The 27,281-nt window shown below is 37.7% G+C and overlaps 5 protein-coding genes and 1 long non-coding RNA gene across 14 annotated transcripts; 3 read left to right on the top strand and 3 right to left on the bottom strand.

Moving 5' to 3' along the window:
• Positions 1-417: 417 nt before the first annotated feature.
• On the bottom strand, positions 418-7,239 carry LOC117606626 (uncharacterized). 5 transcript variants are annotated; one of them, XM_076689497.1, is made up of 15 exons: positions 7,059-7,239; positions 6,757-6,968; positions 6,625-6,686; positions 6,248-6,554; positions 5,529-6,026; positions 5,110-5,383; positions 4,900-5,004; positions 3,923-4,200; positions 3,628-3,735; positions 2,732-3,018; positions 1,907-2,605; positions 1,657-1,814; positions 1,467-1,578; positions 1,179-1,390; positions 420-746 (listed from the first exon to the last, which is right to left on the bottom strand). In XM_076689497.1, exons 11-15 carry the CDS (start codon positions 2,008-2,010, stop codon positions 640-642), a joined length of 693 nt encoding a protein of 230 aa, XP_076545612.1. In that variant the 5' UTR covers positions 2,011-2,605; positions 2,732-3,018; positions 3,628-3,735; positions 3,923-4,200; positions 4,900-5,004; positions 5,110-5,383; positions 5,529-6,026; positions 6,248-6,554; positions 6,625-6,686; positions 6,757-6,968; positions 7,059-7,239; the 3' UTR covers positions 420-639. The 5 variants fall into 5 exon arrangements, with proteins under 5 accessions (XP_076545615.1, XP_076545614.1, XP_076545612.1 ...); XM_076689500.1 differs by having other exon boundaries at positions 418-746; positions 1,179-1,387; positions 6,248-6,968; XM_076689499.1 differs by having other exon boundaries at positions 419-746; positions 1,657-1,811; positions 6,248-6,968.
• A 50-nt stretch (positions 7,240-7,289) lies between these two features.
• On the bottom strand, positions 7,290-14,152 carry LOC117606716 (uncharacterized). Of its 4 annotated transcripts, none has more exons than XR_013062583.1 (5): positions 14,014-14,152; positions 13,892-13,955; positions 13,621-13,783; positions 9,785-13,515; positions 7,290-9,342 (listed from the first exon to the last, which is right to left on the bottom strand). It is a non-coding gene; the product is annotated as an uncharacterized LOC117606716 (long non-coding RNA). The 4 variants fall into 4 exon arrangements; XR_013062582.1 differs by having other exon boundaries at positions 9,513-13,515; positions 13,896-13,955; XR_013062581.1 differs by having other exon boundaries at positions 13,896-13,955.
• LOC117606710 (uncharacterized) lies at positions 11,076-13,561 on the top strand. Its single transcript, XM_034329518.2, has 3 exons — positions 11,076-12,121; positions 12,194-12,835; positions 12,914-13,561. The coding sequence occupies exons 1-3, from the start codon at positions 11,076-11,078 to the stop codon at positions 13,431-13,433; spliced, it is 2,208 nt and encodes a 735-aa protein (XP_034185409.2). The 3' UTR covers positions 13,434-13,561.
• On the top strand, positions 14,150-16,671 carry Vsp37A (Vacuolar protein sorting 37A). The gene is made up of 5 exons (XM_034329524.2): positions 14,150-14,292; positions 14,654-14,843; positions 14,907-15,015; positions 15,076-15,585; positions 15,657-16,671. The coding sequence occupies exons 1-5, from the start codon at positions 14,204-14,206 to the stop codon at positions 16,001-16,003; spliced, it is 1,245 nt and encodes a 414-aa protein (XP_034185415.1). The 5' UTR covers positions 14,150-14,203; the 3' UTR covers positions 16,004-16,671.
• Plod (procollagen lysyl hydroxylase) lies at positions 16,652-27,233 on the bottom strand. Its single transcript, XM_034329517.2, has 9 exons — positions 26,937-27,233; positions 24,347-24,581; positions 23,934-24,274; positions 23,401-23,854; positions 23,099-23,326; positions 19,189-19,510; positions 18,931-19,035; positions 18,500-18,646; positions 16,652-17,504 (listed from the first exon to the last, which is right to left on the bottom strand). Exons 1-9 carry the CDS (start codon positions 27,028-27,030, stop codon positions 17,220-17,222), a joined length of 2,211 nt encoding a protein of 736 aa, XP_034185408.2. The 5' UTR covers positions 27,031-27,233; the 3' UTR covers positions 16,652-17,219.
• Positions 20,216-23,059, top strand: LOC117606714 (immunoglobulin domain-containing protein oig-4-like). 2 transcript variants are annotated; one of them, XM_034329527.2, is made up of 5 exons: positions 20,216-20,401; positions 20,542-20,691; positions 22,162-22,341; positions 22,412-22,561; positions 22,635-22,793. In XM_034329527.2, the coding sequence occupies exons 1-5, from the start codon at positions 20,216-20,218 to the stop codon at positions 22,791-22,793; spliced, it is 825 nt and encodes a 274-aa protein (XP_034185418.1). The 2 variants fall into 2 exon arrangements, with proteins under 2 accessions (XP_034185418.1, XP_034185417.1); XM_034329526.2 differs by lacking the exons at positions 20,216-20,401; positions 20,542-20,691 and adding an exon at positions 21,646-21,829 and having other exon boundaries at positions 22,635-23,059.
• Positions 27,234-27,281: the final 48 nt, after the last annotated feature.

The raw sequence follows: 27,281 nt of genomic DNA, 5'->3' as shown, positions 1-27,281 counted from the left end.
GTAGGATGTTACCATGCAATTCAGCTGCTTAATTATCCTCCTACCTTAATTATCCTTCTTAAACGTAACCTATTACAGTATCGCACGAATCTGCAGGGATCTCTTTTTTGGCCACGTGCTAGGTCCTCACAAAGGACCCCGCAACAGCCACCATTGAATACAAAAGAATATCATATTTCAGATCAGTGACTGCGTTTCTCTTCTAGCAATGTGTCCAATATACAATTGGAACAATTCTATTTCATTCATACAATTCTAACAAAACTGTAGTTGAATGTAATTTGACACAAATTAAAGAGCTAATTAAAAATAGGGTATCACGTTTAAGTACCAGAAGAGGGTTCATTCAATAAAACAAACAAGTCTCATCGTAGCTCTTGACGAGTGTTGATTTTATTCCAAACAAAATGTACTAAAACTAGAATAGCTATTCCCTTTTTTTTTGTATAATATATATATATTTATATTTATATTTAGAAGTACGAAATGTAACATTGTCGCTCGTATTGCACGTAGAGACTAGAACTGAAATATACACATTTATGTATAACCTCCTTTTGGCACTCTATTCAAGTGGATATTTATTTACAAAAAAAAGGAAAGAAAAATTTTTCTGTAGTTATCTCCGATGATCCTTTCTTAGTTCATATTGTCCGTGGTAAGAGCCAGAGTTGTTAATACCGATCGTCGATTAGGGTTCACTCCAAGGTTCTCCCAGTTTATCCATGATAAGCGTGCTGTCAAATCTAAGGGGCAAAGATATTAAGAATTAATTGAAAGAATGAGTACAAATATTGATGCAGTAGGGTTATTTCTGTAGTGGGCCAGGTGCCTTAACTTTGACACATTGAACGCCATGGGGACCCCTAAATAATTAAAAGAAAACAATGGAAAAACATTATTTTAAGTAATATTGCTATAAAAAGCTTGAAATTTGCTACTATTCTTAGTAATTAGAGCCTTAATACGTCCCAATTTCACTGTGGCATTCAACGTGTTAATGACAGTGTTAAGTTTTTAGAATATTAGAATTCTGGAATTGCAGAATTAAAAAATTAAAAAATGGCGAGGGGGCCAAGCCCACTCTGGCCCCTGCAAGGGGGGCTAATAATGTATCTACCAAGCAGGTAAAAGAGTACCTCAGACGACCCATATTAAATCAGTAAATAAATCCTTACCACTGGTATTCCATTCAGCACGTTCCCCGTTTATCTCTCCCCTAAGGCACCTCTCGACGTAAGTCAACGGGTCGAGCCTGGCGGCCAGCACCTCTCTGAGGAGAGCGATGTAAGCTATCGCCAGACGAAGAGTGTCGATTTTCGATAGCCTCTTCTCGTAAGGGAACGTTGGTACGTGAACTCGTAGCTCGTCGAAAGCCGAGTTGATGCTGCTAAAAATCGTAATCACACTGACAACCTGCTTTATCCGTTCACTGGATCACCCTCGCCTATTTACAAATTTCTCACCTGAGCATACGTTTCCTTTCCCTTATGTTCGCGGCGTGCCGTTGGATTCTGTAGGGGCTGCCGTTTGGATAATAGCCCTCTTCTACACCATTTAACTCTGTATCGTTATGATCTAAAAGAAATCATTTCATCTATCTGATTGATCCGAAAATTTCAATGAACAGGTAAAAAATTTCTTCAATCTAATTACCAGGTGTAGAAACTGGCATATGGTAATGGAGAGGAGAATGAGTATGAGAGGATGTATGTGGAACGTGTTGACTGGATCTCCCTGCGTAAACGCAGGAAGGTAGCTCCACGAGATCTTCTTCACTGATGTCACTGCTAGGGCCCACATAGTACTGACTACTGGAATTAATAATTGAAGTTAGAGTGCAAAATATTATTTCCTCCCTGGTAGATCCTAAGGTTTGTCAGAGAGAAATAGGAAGAAAGTTCACCTGGTGCATGCCACAGTGGAGTCAGCAGCTCTGGAAGTGGTACCGACCCTATGTCGCATCCTCTGGCCTCTGTCCTCGTACTCGTACGTAGAATGACTCGCCATTCCGCTTCTCTCCTCCTCACCAGCTCATTAATCACTTCACTTGCAACCTCTAGAGTCAATCTATCCAAAGGATGAACCTTCAAAGGAGCTGAGGATCCGAAGAAATCCTCCCCAACGTTCTGAACATTCACTTGTAATTATTACTTTTGTGCCTGCTTATCAATTTGATGAAGAGGTAACTTTCTAAGCTCTTCAGGGACACTTCACGTGGAGGCCAAGAATGTCCACGGGGACAACAACGATTCAGACTATCGGCAGAGTCCCTGGGGAGACTGGTTTATATAGCAGAGCTAAGGGGATGATCGATACCAACCCCTGGGCGGAGACCTCGACCAATAGCGACCGTGCCAGGGGTGCGACCGTCTATCAGAATGATCAGCGATTGGCCAATCGGTTAATAACCAGAACTTCAACCCCGACACTGCTGCGGTTCATTGTTACTGCCTGGGTGAAATTTTATTTCCATCGTTTTCCAACCCTCTGACATCGTACAGGAGGAGGAGGAGGTTCTGGATGGACCAACGAGAAACGAGGAGGAATAATCCTTTTCGTGACGAGGAGAGCTCGTTTCCTCCCGAATGGACGCTCCTTAAACCTGAAAATTCGAGGTCCAGGAATTATACGTTGGGATACTTGAACGTTATACAGTGGGTGGGAGGTGGTTTTGGTGCTGTTTCTATTGCGTCGCAGAAATATTTGTTCATGTAAATATTATACCTACCCTGTAGTTGATCATGAATTTATTTCAATTTTATACTCCTTAAACAATTAATAGTTAGTCCTCTTTAACACTTTGAATTGAAAATTCTATTAAGTATTACTTCTGTCTTCACTTTTTATCCACAATTTCAAGTATCTAATACAAGTATTTCCAATTAAGTAGGTCAAAGAATTTCTAATAGTATGAGTGATGGATTCCTATTAAAATTCAAGCGTCACCCATATGGGTCACCAATGGGTGTTAAGATGGTTTAAATACTCCTTTGGCTCATCTAATTCTTCAGCTTCCTACAAAGAAGAATATTTATATAAATAAACTTAAATTAAATTAACTATAAATTAGATTCACCTCAGACAAAAATCCTAATTACATCAATATTCATTGAAAAGTGTACTTAATGAACACACAGCACATTGCTAGTTTAATTAATTTCTTTCTAAGATTTTTAAACAAAACAACTGAACCGTCAAGAGTTAATATAAAACTCGAATGTTATCCAGCTTAAATGATCCACAGTGAGGAGAAACTGACAGCCTGAGAAAGAGTGGATCGACGGATAGGAAGCAACCGCGGACAGAGCTTCCCCTTTATCAGCGAGAACTGGAGATCTGAATGGGCCAATATTCAAATGAGACGCGTTTAACGGACAATGAGAAACGCAGAGGCGTCGGTGGCGATGCAATTATGCAAGGTGTTAATACGATCACAATGGTTGTTCGCTAGGGTTGTACCTAGGCGGGTGGTAAAGTTTTGTCGCTTCAGCCATTGGGAAAACGAGTCTAATACTCGACGGTGGTCTACCGAAGGGAATTAATATTGTCGGCTACCAATACTTTCGCCTATTATAATTGGGATTAGCCGTGGAACGTATGAGAACATCGTTCAGATAAAGCTACCTCTCTTGCTTTCACGTTCAATTTGCATATTTTGATATTATCCATTGGCTGGAATTGAATTTCATGGTGTGTGGCTTGTTGATGCTTCCTTAGAGGGACTGGCAGTCTCTGCAAAAATTAAAATTCAATTTTAGATGGCTCTTTGGAGTCAAAGAGTGGAAAGTGTAAAAAGATAACATATAAATAATTCAATAAACAATTGAAATAATTCAAAAGGTACCCTACAATTTATAATAAAATAAAAATACTGGTACAGTAATTTAAACATAAAAAACATAATTATTTTTGTAGTTACCCTATAGATCCCGGTTAATATCGATCAGATCTTGAAGTATCATTTTCCAGAGTAAAATGTGAACCAGATGCGGCTCGAGTATCGCTTTTACGAGTATCAGTCCCGCAAACGTTCCGGAGCGTGCCGTTTCGAGGATCGCCGTGACAAATTTCAAGAGAGCATTGTGTATACCCGCAAACAATTATTTATCTCAATTTGTCACGTAGCCGGGTAGAGAAGAAGGGGAGAATCTGCTTCGAGGATCTACAATTTTTTCCAGTCTCGTTCATGCATCAAATCTATGCAAACAAATTCTCAAATAAAACATAGTATAATTAATTATTAAATTACTACTATTACTATTATACCACATATAGTATTACTAACTTACATTTAATTTCTAATTTCTAATTTCTAATTTCTAATTTTTAATTATTCAGAGTATGAAACCCTTCTGTTAGAAAATTGGTAACTCTAATTTTAGTGAAAATACCATTTGATATTTTTCACAAATCTGACTGTCGATTGAGCCAGCTCCCTCGTTGAAGGGTTAACCAAGCGAGGACCAACATCCACAGGAGTGTATGTATGTACAAGAAATACCGAGGGATCGCGGATAGCCGAGCAAACATTTAATTCGCGATTACATTATTTCCAAGGGGCGAGGAGCAGAGGGTAGTCCCTGTCAGCACCAGTTCGTCCAGAACACATATACAAACGACAGGGAACAACGGGGTACCATTCCAACCCCACGATAATAGAGATTTCACGCCGCGGGCCCCACTTCGGTTCTCACAGTAGGGGTCTCATACTCTGTCGATCATTAATTGTCCAATCGGTCAATAGGACAGTGTAGAGAGAAAATTGGTCAGTTGATTCTCTACCCGATGAGCAAAGAGAAACGCGTGCCTCTAAGTATCTGTTTATAGTCCCTGGGGATCAATTTGTTTGCTAAATTATTTATTGGTCAAATACGCCGACGATGAAGCGGTTTTCACCTTTTCAACCACCAATCTGTTTGAACTGTTCTTTGGGAAAGGTAAACTCTAGAATTTTTCTGATTCTCTATTTTTTCCTTCACGTTCCATGATCATATGAAGCATCTGAAATTATATGAACATGATGAAAATATGGAAAAAGTATGGTTGCCTGTTGTAGACAGAAATGTGATACCTAAGACTAATCCTAATATTATACTTAAATTCCACCTGTTTTATTTATGATACGATTCTCATATTTTTAAATTAATCTTCCACAGATTTGGCTTTTCCATCTACCATTTGATTTTTCCTTCTCCTCAAGGATTATCATTAGATTCCCTTTAAGCGGACCAGACTGAAATGAAATATGCGGCGCAATGCAATTGACGTTCACCGCCGCAAACTGTGTGCAACGACGCGACACTGAATTGTGGCCAATCGACGGTCCGACGTTGAAAAGAGAGCAGGGTGGAATAGAGAAGAGAACGCACAGGGACGTGAGCTGAAAGAGGAAGAATAAAAGATGAGGTATCTAAATTTTTACAAATAAAAATACTACTTCTCTTTTACAAACCATTCATAAAATATTTGATAACAAGAAATGTGTAGGGTAAAAAATATTAAAAATAATAGTAAGTGTTTTCTACCTTAAGTGCCATCACCATGAATCTATTTGTATCAATTATCCAAAATACCATTGTCAATTTTAATTGATAAAGCTCCTTGCTAGGAGGCAACATGGCAGAGGAGGAAAAGACTTCTGGACCCCCCTTTGCTTTCTGGCACTTACTGGTGCCCTGAAGTCGTCCCAACGGCGGCCACGTGCCGAAGCGTGCAGCCTTTTGTCACCAGCTCGGTCTCTACTTTGCCCCAGTGAGGGGAGGATCCTCGAGATTCAACGTGCAAGGACACGTGTACCAAATAGGCTTGGTGGTCCAAAGCCTGTTTGCCTCGACCAACGACCACCGTCGTGATGGTCACGGGTCCTATGAAGCGTGCGGTTCTTCAGAAATGGTTTACGTTTATCAACTTCAACTTTATCGCTACTTGTGGATGTTGAAGATATCTTCTGTTCTTCCACAATTCAATTTTAATTTTCTTAAGTTTCCTATAACTTGAAACAGTTGGGAACCCTTCAGGAGGATCTATATAAATGAAAAATTAAATATTAGTTAATATCTTCTAATTAATCCTTTTTATCCTTCATTTGATTTTTCTTCTTTAAAATGAGATTGAAACATGATGAGGTTTAAATTGATCCAAACATCCATCTCTGTGTTTTCGATAATCGTTCCTTCTGTCTTCTAGCTAACACTCAATGCTCATACTTTTTTTCCTAACACTTTCTGTCGCGACAAACGGATACCTTTTGTGCCAATCAATGGCCCTCCATCGCCGAAGGTGAACGCCGATAATCCGAGCCGAGGAATCGACGTTTCTGCTCGACAGCTTCAACGTGAAAACGCTCTCTCGCGTAAGGTGAAATATCCAGGGGTGAAAAAGCTGACAGAGGCTGACTATGATAACCAGAGATTATCATGAATCCTTATTGGTTCAATTTTTTACCTTCAACCATCCTTCATTTTCATATGAATTATATTCAGAAATTACCTATTTCATTTCAAAAAGTTTCATTCATAAAGTGTTCCTGTTCTTCCTCATTACTGCCTCCTCTTCAATTTTTAATTAACAAAGTGTCTTTAATTATGTTTAATCTTCATATGAATTATATTCAGAAATTACCTATTTCATTTCAAAAAATTTCATTCATAAAGTGTTCCTGTTCTTCCTCATTACAGCATCCTCTTTAATTTTTAATTAACAAAGTGTCTTTAATTATGTTTAATCTTCATATGAATTATATTCAGAAATTACCTATTTCATTTCAAAAAATTTCATCCATAAAGTGTTCCTGTTCTTGCTCATTACTGCCTCCTCTTCAATTTTTAATTAGCAAACTGTCTTTGATTATGTTTCATCTTCCCATCAATTATTTGAAAACTTTTCCATTCAGCAATTGGTTTCAGGTATCAAAGCACAGAGCCAAGCCACTTATGGGAGCAACATAGAGGTGGGACGTTGGAAGCCTGGAAGAAAAAAGGAGTGCAGTGTGAAGCTGTGATTGTCAGAGAAAATTGGCCGTGCAATGCTGCTTAACGCAGCCGATATAAACATACGTGTTGGAATTAATGATACACCGTTTAGTTACGCGTCAGTTGATTTTCCCAGGGCACCGCTTTTGTGCTTAATAGCAAGGGGACCCTTGGATGGGGCACCATGACCCGCCCGCTTCAACGCACTCTTCAATATGTCACTGTGGCTAATTTTAGGGGCAAACTACCGACCACCAGCGACAAAGTCGAGCATTTCTTCCCCCCCCCCCCCCCCCCCCCCCCCCGTAGGTCTAATCTCTGCAGCAATCTCTTGAGAACTTTAATATTGTAAAGTCTCATGATCATCCAATCATCTAAAACAATATACTTTAATTGTCCTGTAGTTATTGAAGTATATATCCTTGAAATGAAATTTCCTCCCATTCTGATGACCCCAATAAATTACCAAATGATGGAACGGCTGAGTGTAAATGAATCAATACGTTACATAATTGTCAGTTCAATCAATTATCTCACATTATATGCTATCGTTGTAATCTTGTTTCCAGTGAGATAATAAATGACAAAAGATGATATTGATTTTCAGAATTAAAACAGAGCTGATATAGAGAAACAAATGTATCCTATAAATACATATACTCAATATTGATTTCATAGTTGTCATACCTCTACTTTTTAAAATATAATTTCTGTAAGAATATATACTAATTTCTGTTTCAAATTTCACTATTTCTATCTCAACAACTGATTTTCTTTAAAATACAGTGTTGCTAACAGCTTACTGTCTTTAACATATAGTACTCTTGGAAACTAATCACCCTTGGCATAGATTACATTTAAAAATTAATTAATTAATTTCCCTTAACACCTAGTTTCCTTTAACATAGAATATTTTTATCAGCTAATTGCCTTTAACATAGTCTGCTCTTAATTAATTACCCTTGTTACAGAGTACTCTTAATAATTTCCCTTAACAATTAATTTCTCACAATACATGGTACTCTTAACAATTAATTTCCCTAAATACAGAATACAAAAATTCTTTTCAACTAAAATACTCTAAACATGTAATTTAATTTAACACAGAACACCCTGAAATCCTAATAAAGGCCCTTATAGTGTATCAAGTTTACAACAATAACGACTCTTTAAACCAGGATACCAAAGAATCCCGGTGTCCTGGTTATCCTAGGTATCTCGCTAAAATCATTCGCACGTTCCCGGCAACGTGCAGCAAACTCAGCGGATCGATAGCCAGCAGGCTGGAGAGCCGGCCGCGTCGATCGAGGAGCCGCTTCTCCAATGCGAAGGCAATTAATTACGGAAGATGATCGGTAATTAACAGTAACCGTAGCTGGATAACGTTCATATACAAACGCTGATATGGAATATACGAGGAGCCACGGCTGTAGCTGACTCTTTATGGTGGGGTGTGCTCGTGACGTGAATTATTAGCCCTTCGGCCCTCGAGACACCCTATCGAGGGGGTTGGTTGCGTTCCACGGGCGTGGCTTATACGTGGCGGCAGGCGTGGTCTTGACGCCACCCTGGAAAAACCGCTAGACAACCCTCTCCTCTTTCGCCGAGGATACCCGTCAAATTGATTCCGCACGGATTCCATTTCTTATAAACGATTATTTTATAGATTTGTAGAATATCTATGAACACAATCTCCTTTTATAATAACAACAAAAGTCCTCAAAAACTACTTTCTATTTCTAGAATTACTTTATCCCCAAAGATTTCCAGAAGTTAAACTATCATAGAGATTCTACAATTCAGAAAGAAATCTTGAAACCTCAAAGCTTCCTTAAAGGGTCTCCAACTTCCACGAAACAACCCCCTTTGTTTAATCGAGTAATTTCATAAGCTTTGAAGTTTCATTACAATCAGGATGCTAACAGAACAACGAAGACAGCCAGTTTCCATGTTGAACGTAATCGTTGGGTGATGGTGATGTAGTTCAAGGTGGTTTCCCACCATCTTCGCGCAAGAAGAGCAAGTTGTAGAAGTGGACGAGGAGGGTAGCGAGGACGGAGGTGGAGAACAGACGCAGAAAGGGATGGAACGTGAGGGTGGAAGGGAGGAGAAACTTCGCCATCCTCCGAGAGCTCGCGTTTGTACAGTGGTAATGGGCTGTCAGGAGCAGACGTTCGCTGCTCCTGCCTTACCAACACTATTACGCTGCTCTTGGGTCGGTTCCTATCGGCTTGCTCGCATTATCAACCCCTCTGATTGCGTTCTCTCCGTTCGTGTCTCTTTTTCAACCTCCGCCTCCCTTCGATAACGTCTTCCTCCTGTGACTACGCGCAACGTTGATCCTGAACACTCCTCAACCAATGGATACCTGAAATTTATCTCATGAGAGTTTTCAACATTTTCAATACATGGAATATAAGCAGAAATCTATCTGTGATAATGTTACTGATACTGTTTCAGATTGAAAGAAGAGAAAATACAAAAAAACTGGATACTTGAAGAGTAATAAAATCTTAATTAATATTAATATAAACCTACATCAAGTTATTATGAATGAATAATGAGTTTATCTTCTATCATAGTAATTTATTCAATTTGATACTTCAGCAAATTGCAAACAATACTAATATTTTATTATCTTCCAGTTCTATCTGATTCTAAAGTTCTTTTGAATGACTAAATTCAACAAAATTATATTTCAACCATGCTGGATCAATACTTCAATGTATCAGTAAAAAGATTTTCAATGTTCATAAGTTGAATAGTAATAATAATTTCGTTTGGAATAATATTCATCAGAATTTCTTAACTCTGTCTTATCATATTTTTTAGTCATCCCTGGAAGGACTAAAAATCCTCAGTTGGAAGTTCGAGCGATGCCACGTGTTCATCGGCCACCCCCAACGTGCCTTTCCTTTCCGCAGTGATCAATACTGCGAAAGGTCTTCTGTACGGGACAGGTATATACGTTGTTGGTCCAGATTTTATCGTGGGAGACAATACAGATAAAAAGAAGCAGGTTCGCCAACAATAGTACATCGTAATCGCGCCCTTGAAAATTTGCCATCCTCTATTCTCCGTGGTACTTTTCAATCTTCAATAAATTACCTAAAATCTATTGTTTCTTATTTCAGTGATGCTGTTTTTCATTTCCATATTTTAATAGAATGACTAAATACTTAAATTTTCATTTCTTGAGGAAGAGAGAACCTGTCAATGATAGAACACACGACTACCAGCCTTCCTTTTCTAATGTTCTGTAAATGTATAGTATAAACGTAATTTAAAGAACATAAAATATAAAATAAAATATAAATTCTTTACCATATGCGACTTTACTTGAATACGCCATTTATTCCTGTTAAAATTGAGTAGATTTTAATCGCCATTTTTATGATTTTTTGTTAGAACTTTGATTTTCGTATCGTGCATTTCAAATACTCGCCAACGATACTGCACATATTTTTTATAAATAAATAACACGCAGTGGCGGAGCAAGGAACTATTTGCTTGTAACAAAAACTAACTGTTGGTACATTACCGACGCCGCACAGCCGGTATTTTACCGACGCGGCGCAGTCGGTATTTTACCGACTTAATAGTTGTTTCATCGCCGTGTTCACCGCTTTATTATTAGATGGCGCTGACAGTAACATTCTAGAGTGGCCTTTTTAAAATGTTATCGAAATATTTTCGGCTTATAAAATCAATTACTTTGCAGTAATTAATATCAGCAATGAATACAAAGACAAAATTCCCTATTCGTTTTAATAGCTGTATCCTGAAACGACTTACACATGCGTTAAGAAAATAATAATATTTGATTAACCTATCCTACATGTATACCTACTAATCTACCTACTATCTATTCTCTATATTCCCAATAAAAAAGCCATACAAATACAGCGAAAGGGGTGGAAACTTGCCTGTACACGGGCTTCACGCTAAAAGTTTTAATAATCCACCAATACAGGTCACATATATATGTATAACAGCTATTGTAGCGTCATCTGATGGAAGCCTTGCATCCAAACAGGTGGGGCTGTCAACAGAAGGGTTGAGCGTTGATTTTCTTTAGTGTATACCAGTGTGTAGTTCACGATGGAGGTTAGTCGAGAAAATTTCCGAGCGATGATATTCTATGACTTTAAGATTGGTTTAAACAAGATCCAAAGCTGTGCGCGTTTGCGTGCCGCGTTTGGCGACAGTTCTCCTTCCACAGCTACGATTTACAGATGGTTCAAGGAATTTCAGAACGGTCGGGAATCCTTGCTGGATGAAGACCGTGCCGGTCGACCGGTCACAGCTGTGACCGACGAGAATGTCTTTGCAGTGAAACAGATGCTGGAAGAGGATAACCGTGCAACTTACGCACAGATACAAGCTACGTTAAGGATTGGATCAGCAGCGGTGAGGACCATCCTTCACGACAGGCTTCGAACCAGGAAACTCTGCAGCCGTTGGGTACCCCATCACCTGACGAACGAACAGAAACGGGCCCGAGTAAAATGGTGCCAAGAAATGTTACAGAGATTCGACAACGGTTGTTCAAACGAGGTATCTAACATCATAACGACCGATGAATCATGGATTTATCAGTATGAAAATGATCTTAAAACAGAATGGATTATTCCTGGTGAAACTTTCCCAATGAAAGGTCGACGCATTGGGAAGAAAATGGTATGCTCCTTCTTTTGCGCTGGCGGCCATATTGAAACTATCACACTGGAGGACCAAAGCAACGGGGATGCAAAATGGTACACCACTGTTTGTTTGGCTCAGGTGTTTGACAAGTTCCGAAAGAAAAGATTAAAAACCGAGGATCAGAAAGAGATCATCTTACATCACAACACGTTGCTTCATTCGTTCAACGAGACGGTCGCTTTTTTAAACAAATTAGGAGTCTCTGTTCTCGCTCATCCGCCGGATAGTCCAGATTTAGCCCCTTCAGACTTCTTTTTATTTCCTAAAGTTAAGGACAGCGTCAGAGGGCAACGCTTTGAGACCTCGGAGACAGCTGTGGCCGCGTACAAGGAGTTCTTAAACAGCATCCCTAAAGAGGAGTGGAGGGTGGAATTTGATAAATGGTTTGACAGGATGAAGAGTTGTATTCGGTGTAGAGGAGAGTACTGCGAGAAAATATACTGGTAAATACCTTGATACTTACAGTGTCCTTGGATCACAAGGTGATAAATTAATAAAGCTTTATTATTTTTCAGCAATTTCGATTCTGATCTCAGTCCCATTTCTCCAATCCCTCGAACAGAAATCCAACAGACTTCAAACAATGAAAGGAGGAATATTTCTTTTGAGGAGGGGGTGAAAAAGGAGAAGATCGACGTCGAGGAGGATAACGCTCTTCCAGAGAACCTAAATGACAAAGAACATCAGAATAAGAAGACAGATGGAAATAAAGATGAGGATGAGAATAAAATAGAAGTAAAGAAGGAACAGGTGAACGAAAATGAGGATACCATGATAGGACAATACGAGATGGTCCTTGTCAAAATGGAAGAGAATTTTGAGGATGAACAAGAGACTTCCAAGTCGGTGATGCCTGAGTCTGCTTCCCCTCGGTGTACAAAAGTCCCAGAAACGAATGGCATGTCAGAGATCAGGGCTCGAAGCTTGAAAATGCTGCAGAATCTTATTCAGACATCACAGAAAAAAAGCTGCAATAATAATTCACAAATCAATTCAGAAGCCACTAGTGGCATAAATGATAATGAATCTGATCAGTCGGATAATGATACTAGGTCCTATCTCAAACCCCCTTACCCTTACCACTGCCTGATCGCAATGGCGTTAAAGAATAGCCCTTCGGGTACTGCAACAACCACAGAGATATATGATTTCATGCGGTAAGTTGGATGCGAACTGTAAAGTTTCAGAAAAAAAAGAAATGATCAGCTGGTAAAGTTCTAAATATCATTTTCCAGTCGACACTTTCCATATTTTAAAACCACGCCAGACCGCTGGAAGGACTCCATCACTCATTATCTATGGTTCAACAAAAACTTTGTGAAGTGCCTAGGGTATGAACATCAACAAAAAGGTTGCCGTTGGACTTTCGCTCCGGGTGAGGCAGCAATGATGGATGAAAAGTTGCAGAAATTGTCTAAAGAGGATCGTCTGGCCATCGAGAAAGCAATGGTACATCCTGAACACTTGGACCTCCTCGAGAGGGGTGAAATGAAGTACTGGCAAAGTACGTGTTCGAAGAATGCAGATGAGGAGAGTTCTAGTAATGATGATGTTAAAGAAGAATCCATCCAGGATCGTGCAGCTACGAATTCTGCAATAAATAGTGTGAATAAAGACTCGGTGAAGAAGGAATCAGTTAACTGTACAAAAAGGCAAAGAAGAAGGAATATGTATCAGCGTGGTGTGGAAAGACCAAACGTACCTCTCCTTCTCCGAGGCAGCATATCAAATTGTTGTTCTATTAACATTGAATAAGCGTAAATTTTATACCTGTGTATAGAGAAATCTTGATGTCCAATTACGTGAGAGCATGCCTATGCATTCAGTGCAATTGTAGCTGTTAGATTTTGCACATTAATGAAAATAAATTTATTTATAATTAGTTTTAATGTTAATTATTAAATTTATATGTTTAATAAGAAAAAGAAATTAACAAACTAACCTAACAATTTGTACAAATATGAAAATCCTGCTGCTTCAAAAACATCCAGAAACTGTGAATTATAATCTTATTAGACATTGTAAAAGTCTACAAAGAATTCTAATCCTTCCACATCTAATTATTAAAAATTAATATGGTTGTTCTTATCAAAGTCCAATCACACCTGCAAAATAAAAATGAAGAAATTAAATTGAAATATAAATTTAACATCGACAAATTTCTTTAAAATTTAAAAAACAGTAAAATAATAATTTCAATAGCTTTTCTTAACCTACAGATAACAATGCAGACTCTAATATCGTAAAAACTTCGCTCGAATACGTTTCACATAAAATCTGAAATTATTTTGGAATTAATGTATTATATAAAAAACATTATATTCGAAATATGTACTTTTTTTATGCTGAATAGAATTTTCTTAATGGTGTTGCGTGTGTAACGAACACCGCTAACACTACAATAGATTTCGCTTTCCCCGTGAAGTGTGACGAACGTCTAAACAGCTGTTCTGCTGCTGGATGGTTGCTTTGACAGAGAGGTTGAAGGATAAAGCGAATGTTTTGTTTAAATTTCATCCTTTTAAATGATATCGCGAATATTCCGTGGCGAAAATGAGAATGTCGCAGTCAAGAGAAAACGGCAAATCGATACCCTGAAAATTTTTAATGACAAGTAAGAAGACTGTTTCCCGTAGCCCTACTTCATTTTAACCTTACTTTCCTTGTTGTAACCTATCCTATCTATTCGACAACGATTTATTACATTTATTTTTCTCGTCCACATAAAACAATATAATGATCGATTCTTGTTAAAAAATAAAAAAATATCAATCGTGATAAAAAATAATAGCATCAATTAGCAGCTAGTTTCTTATTTAAACTATACGCGTTCGTAATACAACGATTAATGATATCATTTTCTTCAGTCCACACCCAATTCATTAAGACAATAATACCTAAAATTCCTTTTGATTTTTCAGAAAAATTGTTTATGTTATTATGCACTAATGTTTAATTATAACATAACATTTCAGTGTAGTAGAATTAAGAGAAGATGTTGAATATCAAGTACAATTCAACGCGGGGGACAGGAGAATGGCTATTGTGGTTTCTTTGTCACCTGAGTTTCCGATGGAAAAGCCAGTATTAAGGGTCTCTCCACCCATAAGCCATCCTTGGTGCAACGAACACAGCGAAGTGACTAGTGCACCTGGGCTTCTTAATGTAAGAATTCTTTTGCATAAACAGTTATCGGAACTAGGAAGATTATTTAATTTTATATATCAGTTTACAGTGCACAGCGATCTTGGTCGTGTTGTTCAAGCTATCATTAGGGAGTTCAGTAAGAATCCTCCGCAACTGTTGGAAGACGTTTCTCCTGTGAAATCGCATAGAGGTATTTATGCTTGTCGAATATGGAAAAAGTGAACTTTGTTTAATGAAACATGAATTGTAGATTTGCAAGGAAGAAATTCACCATCGTACTCTCTGCAACAGTATCCAGAAGTCCCTACATCGTACAACTCTTATTACACCACCCAATATCCACAATATTCGTCCGTCAGCGCGAACACTAGTATTTACAACTACAATCATACAAATTCGGGTACGTCGTACGTAACGGACAGCCATACGAAATTTGGTTCACCGTCCCAGCATTCAGCGTACATAGCGACCTCGAGGAGCAGCTCGATTCATAATACAGACCCGTCTAGATACAACTCGACGTATTTAAATTCCCATTATTCGAACGCGAATTACCGTCAGCAATCATTGCCGAGTCAGGCGCAAACGAAGCCTCGACAGAGCGTCGCGTTTCCAGAATTAAACGGTTTAACTAACGAGGAATTGAAACGGCTCAGTGAGGACGACGACAGATTAGATGAATTCCTAGATAATCATTCCAACTTAAAAGACATTAACATAGCCATCGACGAAGCAATAGATTGGGTCCAAAAAACTGCCGGTAATGCTATTTTCTATTTTACTGTATCTCATATTCAAATTGTATCATATTGAAATTTCTAATTATTTTAGAGGCCAACGTAGCCAAAGAACCTGAGCTTAGAGAATTACAATCTGATGTAGCGAATAAGGTGCAAACTGTAACTGTACTAAAGGCTAGATACGATCAGCTGATACAACGATACAATAAATTATCCGAGGTGTTCACTCCGGATCATATAAAGGAGTGTTTGAAGAAAGCAGCGGATGAAAGTCACGAGGAGAGCGAGAAGATAGCCGAGGACTTTCTGAACAGGAAGATCGACGTCGAACGCTTCCTGAGCACCTACATCGAATGCAGGAAGTTGGGTCAAGCGAGAAGAACTAAAGAGGAGAAGTTGGCGCATCAATTGAACGAATTAAAACGAGCTGGTTATTAAAACGATGTATAATCTTAATCTTTTCTATGAATCGAACAAATTGTAAATAATGCCTAGTTAAATTGAATAGCATTCGTGTTTACTGAATATCTATTATATGGCAGAAAGATACTCGCTGGCAGAGAACATTTTTATGACGTACTACTACGTTACTCAATCGCTTGTTATATATATATATTTGTGCTACGTCGAAATTCAGTTCGATCGTGTGGCATGAAGAAAGGAAAAAAGATAATTTAAAAAGCGTGAAAGTGCACACGTGGGTTGATTGAATTCTTTAAAATTATTAAATGTGTGTATGTGAAGTAAACAAAGGGTTGGTCAAACTGTAAAAAAAAAAATGAAAAAAGGAAAAAAATAATACTGGAATTAATTTTAAATGTACTTATCTTTTCATACAGAAAGTGTCTTTTAAATGAATTTAAGTATCCCGTTGCTGCGCTGTGACATGTTACAATTTCGTCGATGTCATTCTAAACGAGGCACTTTTTTTACTATGTAAATAAACGTGCGGAAAATATGATTAAATCAATTTTTCAAGGTTTGCTATTCAGTGATTTGTTAATCTAATTACTTATCCTACGGATGTTCCTAATATTGTAACATACTGAAAAACTGTATAAATACGCGAAGTCTGAGAGTAGGAGGAAAAAAAAAAAAAAGGAAAAGCTTTGTCTCTAAACGTTTTGCGGCGTATGTAATCGCACTAGAAGATTAGTTTAAGATATAACAACAGATTGGATTTCAAGAAAGAACGAGGTTACGCGTTGAACGATATAAATTACTGGAAAGAAATGTGAAAATAACTGTGTAGAATTTATCTTAAGTTGTAAATAATTTAAAGGAAAAATTTTAATAAAAAAAAGGAAGCAATAAACTAAAATCCGATATACTAAATAATCATTCCATAGTATTGTCAATTACAATAACAAATATAAAATGCAACTTAACGTTTTATTTCGAAACACTTACGACTTCTAATTGTTCCGCAATTATATTCTTCATATATTAGAAAAATAACATCAACAGGACATTCTTTTCCTTAAATGCATACTTTGTTCACGTTGGCAGTTTAAGTTTACAACTAATTATTAATTTACTATTTGATAGATAAAACATGTATGCGAAGACAGATCGTATGCTTTCTATACACTTTTCTATCCTAATACGATAATGATATATTTTTATTAATAAGAGTATTTTATGATTCGGACGATCAAGGATCGACGAATGAAATCATGATATATCGAGTACCGCTGGTCACTCGAAGTCCTTCGTGGTAATGGGTTAGTCTTCCGGGATGCATCAACATCCAACCGGGTTTCGTGTCCGTGACGGAACAGTTATATCGGATAAATCGGCAGCCTCCTCCTTCGTAATCCACTCCCACCTTGTTTAGAGCGATGTTGACCGTGTAAGTTGAACTATCGTGATGCGGCTTCAACGATGGCTGCTCGTCTGGACGATACCTCACGACGAAGTTCATGAGTGCCCGAGGTGGCTGAAAATAATTATTTAATTGATATATCATTCGATAACATAAGTTTTCCCAGGGGCGTCAAGTAGAGTATGGTAGCGGACTAGGAGGCTGCCTAGGGCTCTTCAAGGTATAGGGCCGGCCCTGGGCCTAGGCACACTAGACGACCACCTAGGGACCCCCAAGGTCTAGGGCCCCCCAAAGTCTAAACACGATTTTGCGTCTAAGAATGCAAGAAGAGTAATGTATACTTGAATATTAATCTAAATTAATTATACAAGCTTTAATGTTAATTTTATAAATTTCATTTGAGGTGCCCTTTTTCGGAGCTCACCCCGGACCCCCAAAATCTCAGGACCGGCCCTTGTGAAACTGGACCCTGATGCCTTGGAGAACCATAGAATTGAGAATTAAAAACCTACAATAAATTAATAAAAATACTGACGTGAAATATTTGTAAATTACTGATAATCAAAATTTAATAAAGAAACAGAAATAAAATTTTGCCTACTAGGTAAGATCAGATTTTTCCTAGGAGTATTTAGGGAAGAGTTAACATGACGCCCCTACATTTTTTATACTGATCAGAAATATTTCAATCAGCTATGTACAGCCATAATTGTAATTTTTCAAATATAAAATAAAAATAAACACGAAGCCTTTTACCAGAAAGAAGCGGTGCAACTGAATCACACGACAAAGAATTATACAATTTAAGATCAGTGCGTATGGTGCATTGATTTTGTACAAAACTATCGTGCAGTCAATTAAAACTATTCCTGCACCCCCGTAAAAAATTCTTTTCGTTTCTTGTCGTTCTTACGCTTGTACTGTAGCCAATAAAAACATGTTCTTGCAGGGGGCTGACATATTCGTATAGAAAATTTAACCAAGTTTCGTGAAGGCCAACTTGTTTCATGTGTATATCTCGCGTCGGCACCGCTTCGTATCCGCCATCGATACGTGGATCCTAAAAATCATTAACGAGTATGTTAAATGAAAGAAGAAACATATCTTACATCATGGAAATAGCCGGTGAAAACGTGTTCCTGAAGAGGCCTAATGTACTCCTTTAAAATATGCAACCAGTGTGGCTCAAATTTCACTTGATTCATATGAATATCACGAGTTGGTACGTTTTCGTAACCGCCCGTTAATCTTGGGTCCTGTCGAAGAGATTAGTAACCGATTACTTCAGATAAAAATAAATAATACTCCTTCCAATTACTCTGCACAATGCCGTAACGAGGGTATGAAGCGCCTGTGGCAAGTGTCTTAACTTGCGCCTCCCCGTAATCCAATGACAAAAAAATTAAAAATTTTAATGTAACAAGCTAAATTTTGTGGCAGGCGCCTTCTCGTTGCGGCACTGACTCTGCACATCGATAATAAAATATATAAAGAACATCATGCTAATATTGTGAACTGTAAGGATCATAAATTATCATACATTATTGGATCCATCCGACCACTTTCCAAATGCTTCCATAACATCAATCAACGACTTGGTGAATTTCTCGTTCACTACAGGGAACCAGTACACATCTGGGCAAGGCTAAAAAGAAAAGAATGAATTGAATTAACACAAAGAACTGCATAAATTGTCAAATTTTTAATTTTGATATTTTTATTTAATATAATCCTATTGCAAGTGATAAAAAAAGAAATATATATATTGAAATCCACATTTGGGAGCATCGTAACTTGCCTGTATAGGAATTTGTTCAGGCTGAAAATTAAGCGAGTAATTAACGTGTAGATACTTCTTTTCCCAGTCTAATTTGTTGTCGAAAATTTGATACAAATCCGGATGAGTCAGTGTAACGTCGTAACTGTCTGGATCAACGAGATGCCCAAAGTCGGCCCTATTACTGACGTACATGAAGATGGATCGTTCTCTGTTAGAATAAGCGAACGCCATGTCCGTGTCCAGATCACCCTCTTCGTAGGAAGGACGAGTCTCTTTGTTGCTTATCAAAGTCGCGTTAATTAGATAGCAGGTGTTGATGAACGGTACGTTCCATAATCCCCTGAAATGATACAGAACCATATTAATTTCCTATTAAGGGTCCGATTGCAATTTTCTGATTGAAATAAAAATATTAGATTGAACCGGGGCACGTGAGTATCCGTTCGGTCTGACATTCTCAGGGGCTCAAGGCTAACGAAGAAGCAGACCGCGAAACGATCAGAGGGACAGACACGGGTTTGTTTGCTTCCGACGAGACAAAGTTGTTTTCAGAGGGCATCGTTTAAATATTTTGTAAGGCAATCATTCCGATGCCGTGATTGGCCGGTGAACACACTGGCAATGGGTTATGCATAATTATCCAATTGAGATTCATAACTCTGTCACCAGTGACGGTATGACAATCAAGTGTAGTCCATTCATATTTTAGGCAGTAGGGACAGGCGGAGCCGAAAGCCACCGATTTTGCTTGACCACTTGTTGCAGGAAGCGTCTCCTAGCAAGCACCGGTGTCATTCTTCCTACCAGGATCTATTTTTCAGTGAAGTTTCCATTTGAAGAAATAAATCAATAACATACATTGGATAATCCTGTGTGTAACAATCTCGTTGTCAAATGTTGTGACTTATCCACTTAGTCGTTAATTTGTATAAAAATCTAGTAGAGACTGGCCAGAGGGTATATCTGGAGAACAAGGCAAGCAAGTGTACATTATAAGTTTGGTCGTTTCTTTAAAAAGAGAACCGAGAACTTCGTTGTCGAACAAATGACGAGATGTCGACTATTGTACCTGTTCTTGTTTACCGCTTTGCTGATCGGCACAGACGCGGCAAAAGGTGGAGGAGCCAGAGGAGGCGGTAGACGGGGCGGTGGAAGAGTATACAAATCACGGATGCCTATTCTAATTCCTCATAGAAATCCTGCTAGTGCCAATTACTATGAAAACAAAGACGTGAGTCTATAATAATCCTTGAATTATAGCGTTAAAATTGTACTGAACGATTGAAGAAATTTCATTGTAATTCTACAAATTGTATACCTACAGAAATTTTCATTCAACCTGAAAGTTTGTGAAATCTTGGAAAATTTTAGGGCGCAAGAATAGTGAAATCATCTCATTTTGAGTTAGATTACATGCTCGGTAGGAAGATCACGTTCTTCTGCATGGCTACAGGATTTCCAAGGCCAGAGATCACCTGGTTAAAGGATGGAATTGAATTGTATCATCATAAATTCTTTCAGGTATAATTTCCATTGATGGACAAGAATACAATTCTCCTGATTTATGCTCTCCTGTAATTCCAGGTACACGAATGGCCAGTCGGAAATGACACCCTAAAATCAAAGATGGAAATTGATCCTGCTACACAGAAAGATGCGGGGTACTACGAGTGTCAAGCGGACAATCAATACGCGGTCGATCGTCGTGGCTTCAGGACAGATTATGTCATGATCACCTATTGAAAATATTGGTACCTTCTTTATTTCGTAACTCCATGATAAAGTAGCTTTTGTAACTGACTCCCTAGAATTGTAAGAATATTAATTCATCTTCTGTCCTTTTGGAATCTTTCAAATAAAACTGGAACATTCCAATTGTGTATTTTTAGTAATACTATAGATTGTTCATTTATAAAAAAAAAATAATAAAAGAAAATATGCCAATGATTAATTCAAAGACAGACCTGTGAAATTCCTTAAGAAATATCAATTAAAGACTGATCAAAAGTACCTGATGAATTTTATCCATTACCACTGTGAATCAATTAATAAAATATATTACATATTTCATTGCTTTCTTTAATGCACTGAAATTCTCATTGTTAAGGATTCCAACGCATCACGACACACTTTGAAATTCACAGTTCCCCCAGCACTTGTTCATTAAACCACAATTGGCTATCACAAGGGTGGTCAATGTCTGCGGTGCAGAATATGAATTATATTGAAATTTCTCCAACAAATTATTTAGGAAGTTTCATTAAAATACAAACATCATCTGAAGTAAACCTCTTGAATGAAATCAATGAAAAATGAATCATCAAATTCTAAAAGGATACTGGAAACGAAAATTCAAATTAGAAGATTGCCATAACTTGCTATTTCATTGGCTTTAATCCCTTCTCGTTTAAGCTCGTTCACCACCCCGCTTCAGTTGATATCAACTCAATGAATTTGGTATTCGATGATGATGACGATAATGCACGAGTTACAATAGGTGTCAAAAGAATAACTAGCACACGTACGCGCGATACATGGAAGCGAACAGTATCTCTCCATACGTATGTAATAGATAGGAAAGGACATTAGGGGAGTAATGAGTAGGTAACAGTCAGTTACATCGGAGTTCCCTGTGATCGTCGTACGTTGCTTGTACTCGGTGAGTATCCGCGAGGCTTTACTGCTTTAACTATCGTCTTTTCTGGTGCATCGAACCTCTGGTTCAGATATGAAATTCTGAAAAATATCAAGTGCAATGAGATTTAAATAAACACCTTTGAGATATTACCAGTCGACCTGAATGTAAGATTGAAAATCTTGATAATAGAATTTAGACCTTCAGTCACTTTTGTACAGACCAAACGGGTAAGAGTTAAAATTCTTGTGTTTAAAAAGGGTTGGCTCTAGAGAGAATCTCTTCACTTTATTCAAATCCAAACTCTTGTCCTATAGTTTCTGACTTGATTACACGTTCCTCTTTGTTTCCCTCAGATAGTCATGTCACGTTCCATGGTGATATTTCTATTAATCGTTCTGCTGCTGAACAGCCAGGAGACCCTTGCTCGAAGAGGACGAGCCAGGGGTAAAAGTAGATCAAGAGTTCAAATTGGATTACCCATCACTGGGAAGTACCGTGATCCAGAGAGTGATCAGTATTACAATAATCATAACGTATGTGCATTTCTAGAGGAAAGAAATGAAATGAAATTCAACTGAAAATTTTAAACACGTTTCTGTCCAGGGAGCTAAGATACTGCTGTCCTCGCACTTTGATTTGGAGTACGTTTTGGGACACAAAATCGTCTTCCTCTGCGTTGCACGTGGAAATCCGCGTCCCCATATCACATGGTTCAAGGATGGCGCAGAGATCTATAATCATCTTTACCTGCACGTCGGTATTCTTCAATCTAATTCTGATCATGCATACTGAGAAATGTGTAAAATAGAAAATTTTTCATGTAAAGGTACACGAATGGCAAGAGGGACCTGACCAAGTGAAATCGAAACTAGAAATTGATCCTGCTACGCAAATGGATGCCGGTGTCTACGAATGTACAGCCGACAATATGTATAGTATCGATCGTAGATCATTCAAAACTGACTTTTCTATCGCTTTCGATTAAGTTTATGTTTCTTTCAACGTAATCATAGATTGCTATTGATGAGTTAAGAAAATCTTTCTTTCAAATCTTTAGAGAAATATTGGGTTGATTCATAATTAATTTGGATGAAATTAATTAAATTTTACATATATTTTTATGTCCAGAAATGAATAATCAAAATTCGGGGGCGGAGCAAAGAAAGCAGCATTAATTATGAATCAAGCTAATAAAAAAGATTCTCCAGATTCACTTTTGTATAAAAGACACTTGGGCAATAAACTGAAATCGCTGTTTTAAAAAAGTAGTTGTTCTCTTCCAAATATTACCTCCGCTCGTTCTTCACGATTTCCATGTAGTCGAAGCTTCGAGCGTAGAATCCGTCGTCCATTATAGCGCCCCAGAAATTACTCCACATTTTATAAGGTCTAACTAGCAAGGGGGCGATGATTCCTCGATGTTGATCAACTAGGTATTTCAAAGTATATTCGTGGTCCAAATGAGCAAGGGAGTCGACCGTGAAGTAACCGGAGCATTTCTTCAACAGGCAATAATCCCTGAAGAAAATTTCTGGTTAGAAAAGAAAAATAAATGCAATCCTAATTAATGATATGTATTAAATAATATATACATGGCCAAGTTCCTCGCGTCAGATTCGCTTATGGAATCTTTTGGAAGAATCACTTTGCTGCTTCTATACTCCTTCTCGAATTTCATTAAGAAATCATCAATTACACCTTGATGATAATCCACGGTATTGTGAATAAACAGATGGAGCTTTGATTTTGGATACGCTTGATCGTATATCTTCTGGAAAAATTCTTCCATAAACGGAGTCGGTCGTTCAATGAATACAGCGATTAATATAATTGGATATGTATCTGGTAGTGTTTTATCTAATTCCATTGTGCCTTCCCAACATGTAATGCACCCCTCTTCAGGGCTCCATGCGTTGGCCAAATAATTTCCCAAAGAATTCAATGATAATTTACTATAACCATTGCCATGGAGTATCAGTGGTTCTGTGTTGTAAACGGTATTCACCAGGGAAGTTTTAGCTCCTTCAAATTTCAACTCCACATCAGCTGTAATGCATAAATCCATCATAATGCTGGACGCTTTTAAAAGAGGACAAAATTGTTCAATATTAATTTATTAACGTACCTACAGCACCATAAAGATTCTGGAATATTTCAGACTTATGATCCAACTTAATTTTGTGCTGCTCTCTTAATTTCTCATCAAGATATGCCATTGTATAGAATAACTGATCGTCGTCCTCGTTTTTCAATGGGGAATACGTCAAGATTGCATGTACATCTGAAGCATAGCCTATGAAGCCACCAGAATTTAGAAAACGTTTCCCTCCGCTCACAGCAGGGTACTTGGTGGCTAAGGATCTGTCTGGCCAACAGGATCCCTCTGCGGAGAACAAGACTCTAGCATCCGTGCTTTTAAATTTGGCAATAATTTCAGATAAGCCCGCCAAGAATATCACATCATAGCTGAAACATAAAGTTTCATTAAGCTCAAATTAAAGAATTAAAGATGCTTGATTATAAAATAGAAATACAAACCTATCGGTGAATATTATAATTTTCTGGTCATCATTTTTGTATTTCTCTATCGCTTCCTTCAACAGATTAATTTTGTATCCTCCTCCCCTACCGGTTTTTATATTTTTTCCACCTAGCCAAGGATTTCCCATGCCAAGGACCTTCAAGTTATCGCGAAATCCGTACACTTCGACTGATCTGAGATACCTTTTGTAACCATCGGTCTCGTTTGTGGCAACGGTGACGACGAGAACATCTGAAATGATGCAAATAATAAGTACAAGAATAGTAGAAAGTTATCCAACGTGTCGTTCTTAATAGAGAACAGAGTTTGATTCGCCTGAATTGATTTGAATTCAGAACGCGACAATCACAGCTTCAATCGAGAACGCGTAATCTGAAACCTCAAGCAATCGGTAGAGCGTATAATAATGCTTTCGCAACATCACATTTTCTGTGATATAGAGTACTTGACAAATGGCGGTTTTCAATCAACATAATACAATAGCAGGCATTTTTCAGTTGTAATTAATTCCACAAAAGAACTAATAAATAATTTTAAAAGCGGAATAAATCACTTTGCAGTATGTACAGAAAAATATTGTTTTCTATAAATTAAAAAATTCCAAGATTTTGGATTAATAAAAAATACAGAAATTAATAAAATAAAAGAACTAATAAATAATTTTAAAAATGGAATGAATCACTTTGCAGTATGTACAGAAAAATATTGTTATCTATAAATTAAAATATTCCAAAATTTTGGATTACATTTCATTCAATGTCGAGTAGCATTTTTTAACCGATTTCGAAAAGGAGGAGGTTATTAAATTCGATCAGTATTTTTTTTTGTTCCAACGTGTGGGCACCCCTGGAATTTCAAAAGGCTTCATCTATTTTTGGCTAAATAACATAAACACATGGGTCTGGTACATGTGCTCGAACGAAACGTATTCCCAAGCGTTGCTTTTCCGACGTGACGTCAAGTGGTGTAATACAAACGAGGTTGCCGGCTGCGTTAAAAGTCGCGTCATCTCTAAACGCAACCGGCAAACTTGCAGAAATGTCAAACGGTATAATTTCTCATAGAAGTGTCAATGTAGCTTTTTTTTCAGAAAAACGAGATCATCATTTTATTCAGTCATTCAATTTCAAGTACATAATCATAAAACTGCAACCAACATTCGCATTCTACAGATAGCGCGTAGGCAGCGTAATTTGCTCATAGCGTCCTTGGAAAAAATTTTCAATTCTGAATATTAATCTATGAAAACAGAAAAGAGACGAAGATGAATCGCGAACGAATATAAATAATAATTGAATAAGAGGAAATACGAGGCATCTCCAGAATCACGTATGCCATTACAGCCGGAAACGGAAAGATAACGACTTCATGTACGATCCAGTTATCCGTCGAACTAAAGACAAGAGGAGATAAAAATGAAACTGTAAAATGCTCCCTTTGCGCATCCAATGCATCGCAGTAACCGTACAATCCCTTTCTTCTAAAAAATCGACAAGGAAATATTCGTTCAATAAAATCAGTACCAAGACGCATCAAGTTACGCTGCATGGATCTGTATCCAAACACAACGATGCAACTTCATTGCTTCAACTATGCATATTGTTCGTTAATCGAATTACGTAGCCGATATATTAATCGCTATTCTTGTCCACTCTTATAAACGACCATCCATTATGTTCTTTTTAAAACGGCAAATTATTACTTATTAAAAAAATGAAAATTTAATTAAACATTTATAGAAAAATTTGAAGTGAAATTTTTTAATTTATGTACATATTGAAATTGATAATTTGATAGACGTATTATTGTATTGTAATGCGTGCGCAATAAATTGGACGCTAAAAGCAGGGCCGACCCTGGGCCTATGCAGACTGGGCGGCCGCCTAGGGCCCTCCAGATCCAGGGCCCCATAAATTTTACTTGAGGTACCCTTTTTCGGAGCTCCCCTCGGACCCCTGAAATCTCAGGGCCGACCCTGAGTAAAATGTTACATCTTCCCGGCAAAGTTATGTCATGGATAAAAATACCGTGATCCCGCGTACAAATGGAAGGAAAGAGGTCAACTGTTTTCAGTTCAGTTTCTTGATAAACGAGATAAATGATTTTACTGCGAATGCCTCTATGGAATAAGTGCCATGCACTTCTCTCATGAATATTTTTCAAAATGCAGTCGAACAACCGAAAGATCTCGTGCTTATTGGGGTCAATGGACTGAAAACTTTCCCTGCCGGGCGACAACGAAAAAAAGACAGCGAATGAGAGTTTATTGCAAAACCTCGTTCAAAGATACGCCGGGTAAAAATCTTAAGTAGTTAAATATTTAAACAAAAGTAAAAGTAAATACTAAACGGCGTTCTTGCGCTCCAGCATCCAGTTACTTTTTCTCAGACAAAATGAATGAGGTAATAAATAATTTCATTAAAATTAATAAATAATTTAAAATGAAAACGAATTATGATTACAGTAATATTTCTTTGTCATGCACAATGATGCAGTTATGGTTTTGGAAACATTGAGAAAAATGTTCAACGCATAACTACCCCTTTCTTATTGAAGGGTTGAAACAATCACGAAGATTAGTATTACCATTTGTATCTGTTGATGGTGGTGTCTCACTAACCACGTGGTATGTTAGGAACAAGCTCCAAAGAATACAGCATCCAACGTTCTTGGGACGCATTTTAAACTGATGAAAAGCACGAGTGCACAGACGAACACATCAAACACTCTGTTCCAACTAAGACTGGGCCGAAGAACGGAAAGCAAGTTCGCCGTTGCTCCCACGCTTTTTCAACAAAAGTTACTATCTTCAACGACTATGTTCGCTGGTTATATTTAACCTATTATTTCGGGGAAATGTAACTGAACTCTTACGTGTATTTTCAACCATATAATGTAACAATAAATCTCTGAATACTACAAATTTCTAAA

The sequence above is a fragment of the Osmia lignaria genome, chromosome 8 (genome assembly GCF_051020975.1).
Source record: "Osmia lignaria lignaria isolate PbOS001 chromosome 8, iyOsmLign1, whole genome shotgun sequence".
NCBI classification, from domain to species: domain Eukaryota; kingdom Metazoa; phylum Arthropoda; class Insecta; order Hymenoptera; family Megachilidae; genus Osmia; species Osmia lignaria.
The sequence above is the reverse complement of the archived record's forward strand: the minus strand, read 5'-3'. Positions and strand labels throughout refer to the sequence as shown.

Bases quoted from the DNA above. Each gene is read 5' to 3' on its own strand.
- LOC117606626 (XM_076689496.1), bottom strand. From the start codon at position 2,010: ATGGCGAGTCATTCTACGTACGAGTACGAGGACAGAGGCCAGAGGATG. The intron at 1,815-1,906 runs GTGAACTTTCTT...TATTAATTCCAG, and splicing joins TCCACTGTGGCATGCACCAG to TAGTCAGTACTATGTGGGCC. The intron at 1,579-1,656 runs GTAATTAGATTG...GATTTCTTTTAG, and splicing joins TATGCCAGTTTCTACACCTG to ATCATAACGATACAGAGTTA.
- LOC117606710 (XM_034329518.2), top strand. From the start codon at position 11,076: ATGGAGGTTAGTCGAGAAAATTTCCGAGCGATGATATTCTATGACTTT. The intron at 12,122-12,193 runs GTAAATACCTTG...ATTATTTTTCAG, and splicing joins TACTGCGAGAAAATATACTG to CAATTTCGATTCTGATCTCA. The intron at 12,836-12,913 runs GTAAGTTGGATG...ATCATTTTCCAG, and splicing joins GAGATATATGATTTCATGCG to TCGACACTTTCCATATTTTA.
- Vsp37A (XM_034329524.2), top strand. From the start codon at position 14,204: ATGATATCGCGAATATTCCGTGGCGAAAATGAGAATGTCGCAGTCAAG. The intron at 14,293-14,653 runs GTAAGAAGACTG...ATAACATTTCAG, and splicing joins CTGAAAATTTTTAATGACAA to TGTAGTAGAATTAAGAGAAG. The intron at 15,586-15,656 runs GTAATGCTATTT...TAATTATTTTAG, and splicing joins TTGGGTCCAAAAAACTGCCG to AGGCCAACGTAGCCAAAGAA.
- LOC117606714 (XM_034329527.2), top strand. From the start codon at position 20,216: ATGACGAGATGTCGACTATTGTACCTGTTCTTGTTTACCGCTTTGCTG. The intron at 22,342-22,411 runs GTATGTGCATTT...GTTTCTGTCCAG, and splicing joins AGTATTACAATAATCATAAC to GGAGCTAAGATACTGCTGTC. The intron at 22,562-22,634 runs GTCGGTATTCTT...TTTCATGTAAAG, and splicing joins ATAATCATCTTTACCTGCAC to GTACACGAATGGCAAGAGGG.
- Plod (XM_034329517.2), bottom strand. From the start codon at position 27,030: ATGCGTCCCAAGAACGTTGGATGCTGTATTCTTTGGAGCTTGTTCCTA. The intron at 24,275-24,346 runs GTTTGTATTTCT...TTTATGTTTCAG, and splicing joins ATTATAATATTCACCGATAG to CTATGATGTGATATTCTTGG. The intron at 19,036-19,188 runs GCAAGTTACGAT...TTTTCTTTTTAG, and splicing joins CTGAACAAATTCCTATACAG to CCTTGCCCAGATGTGTACTG.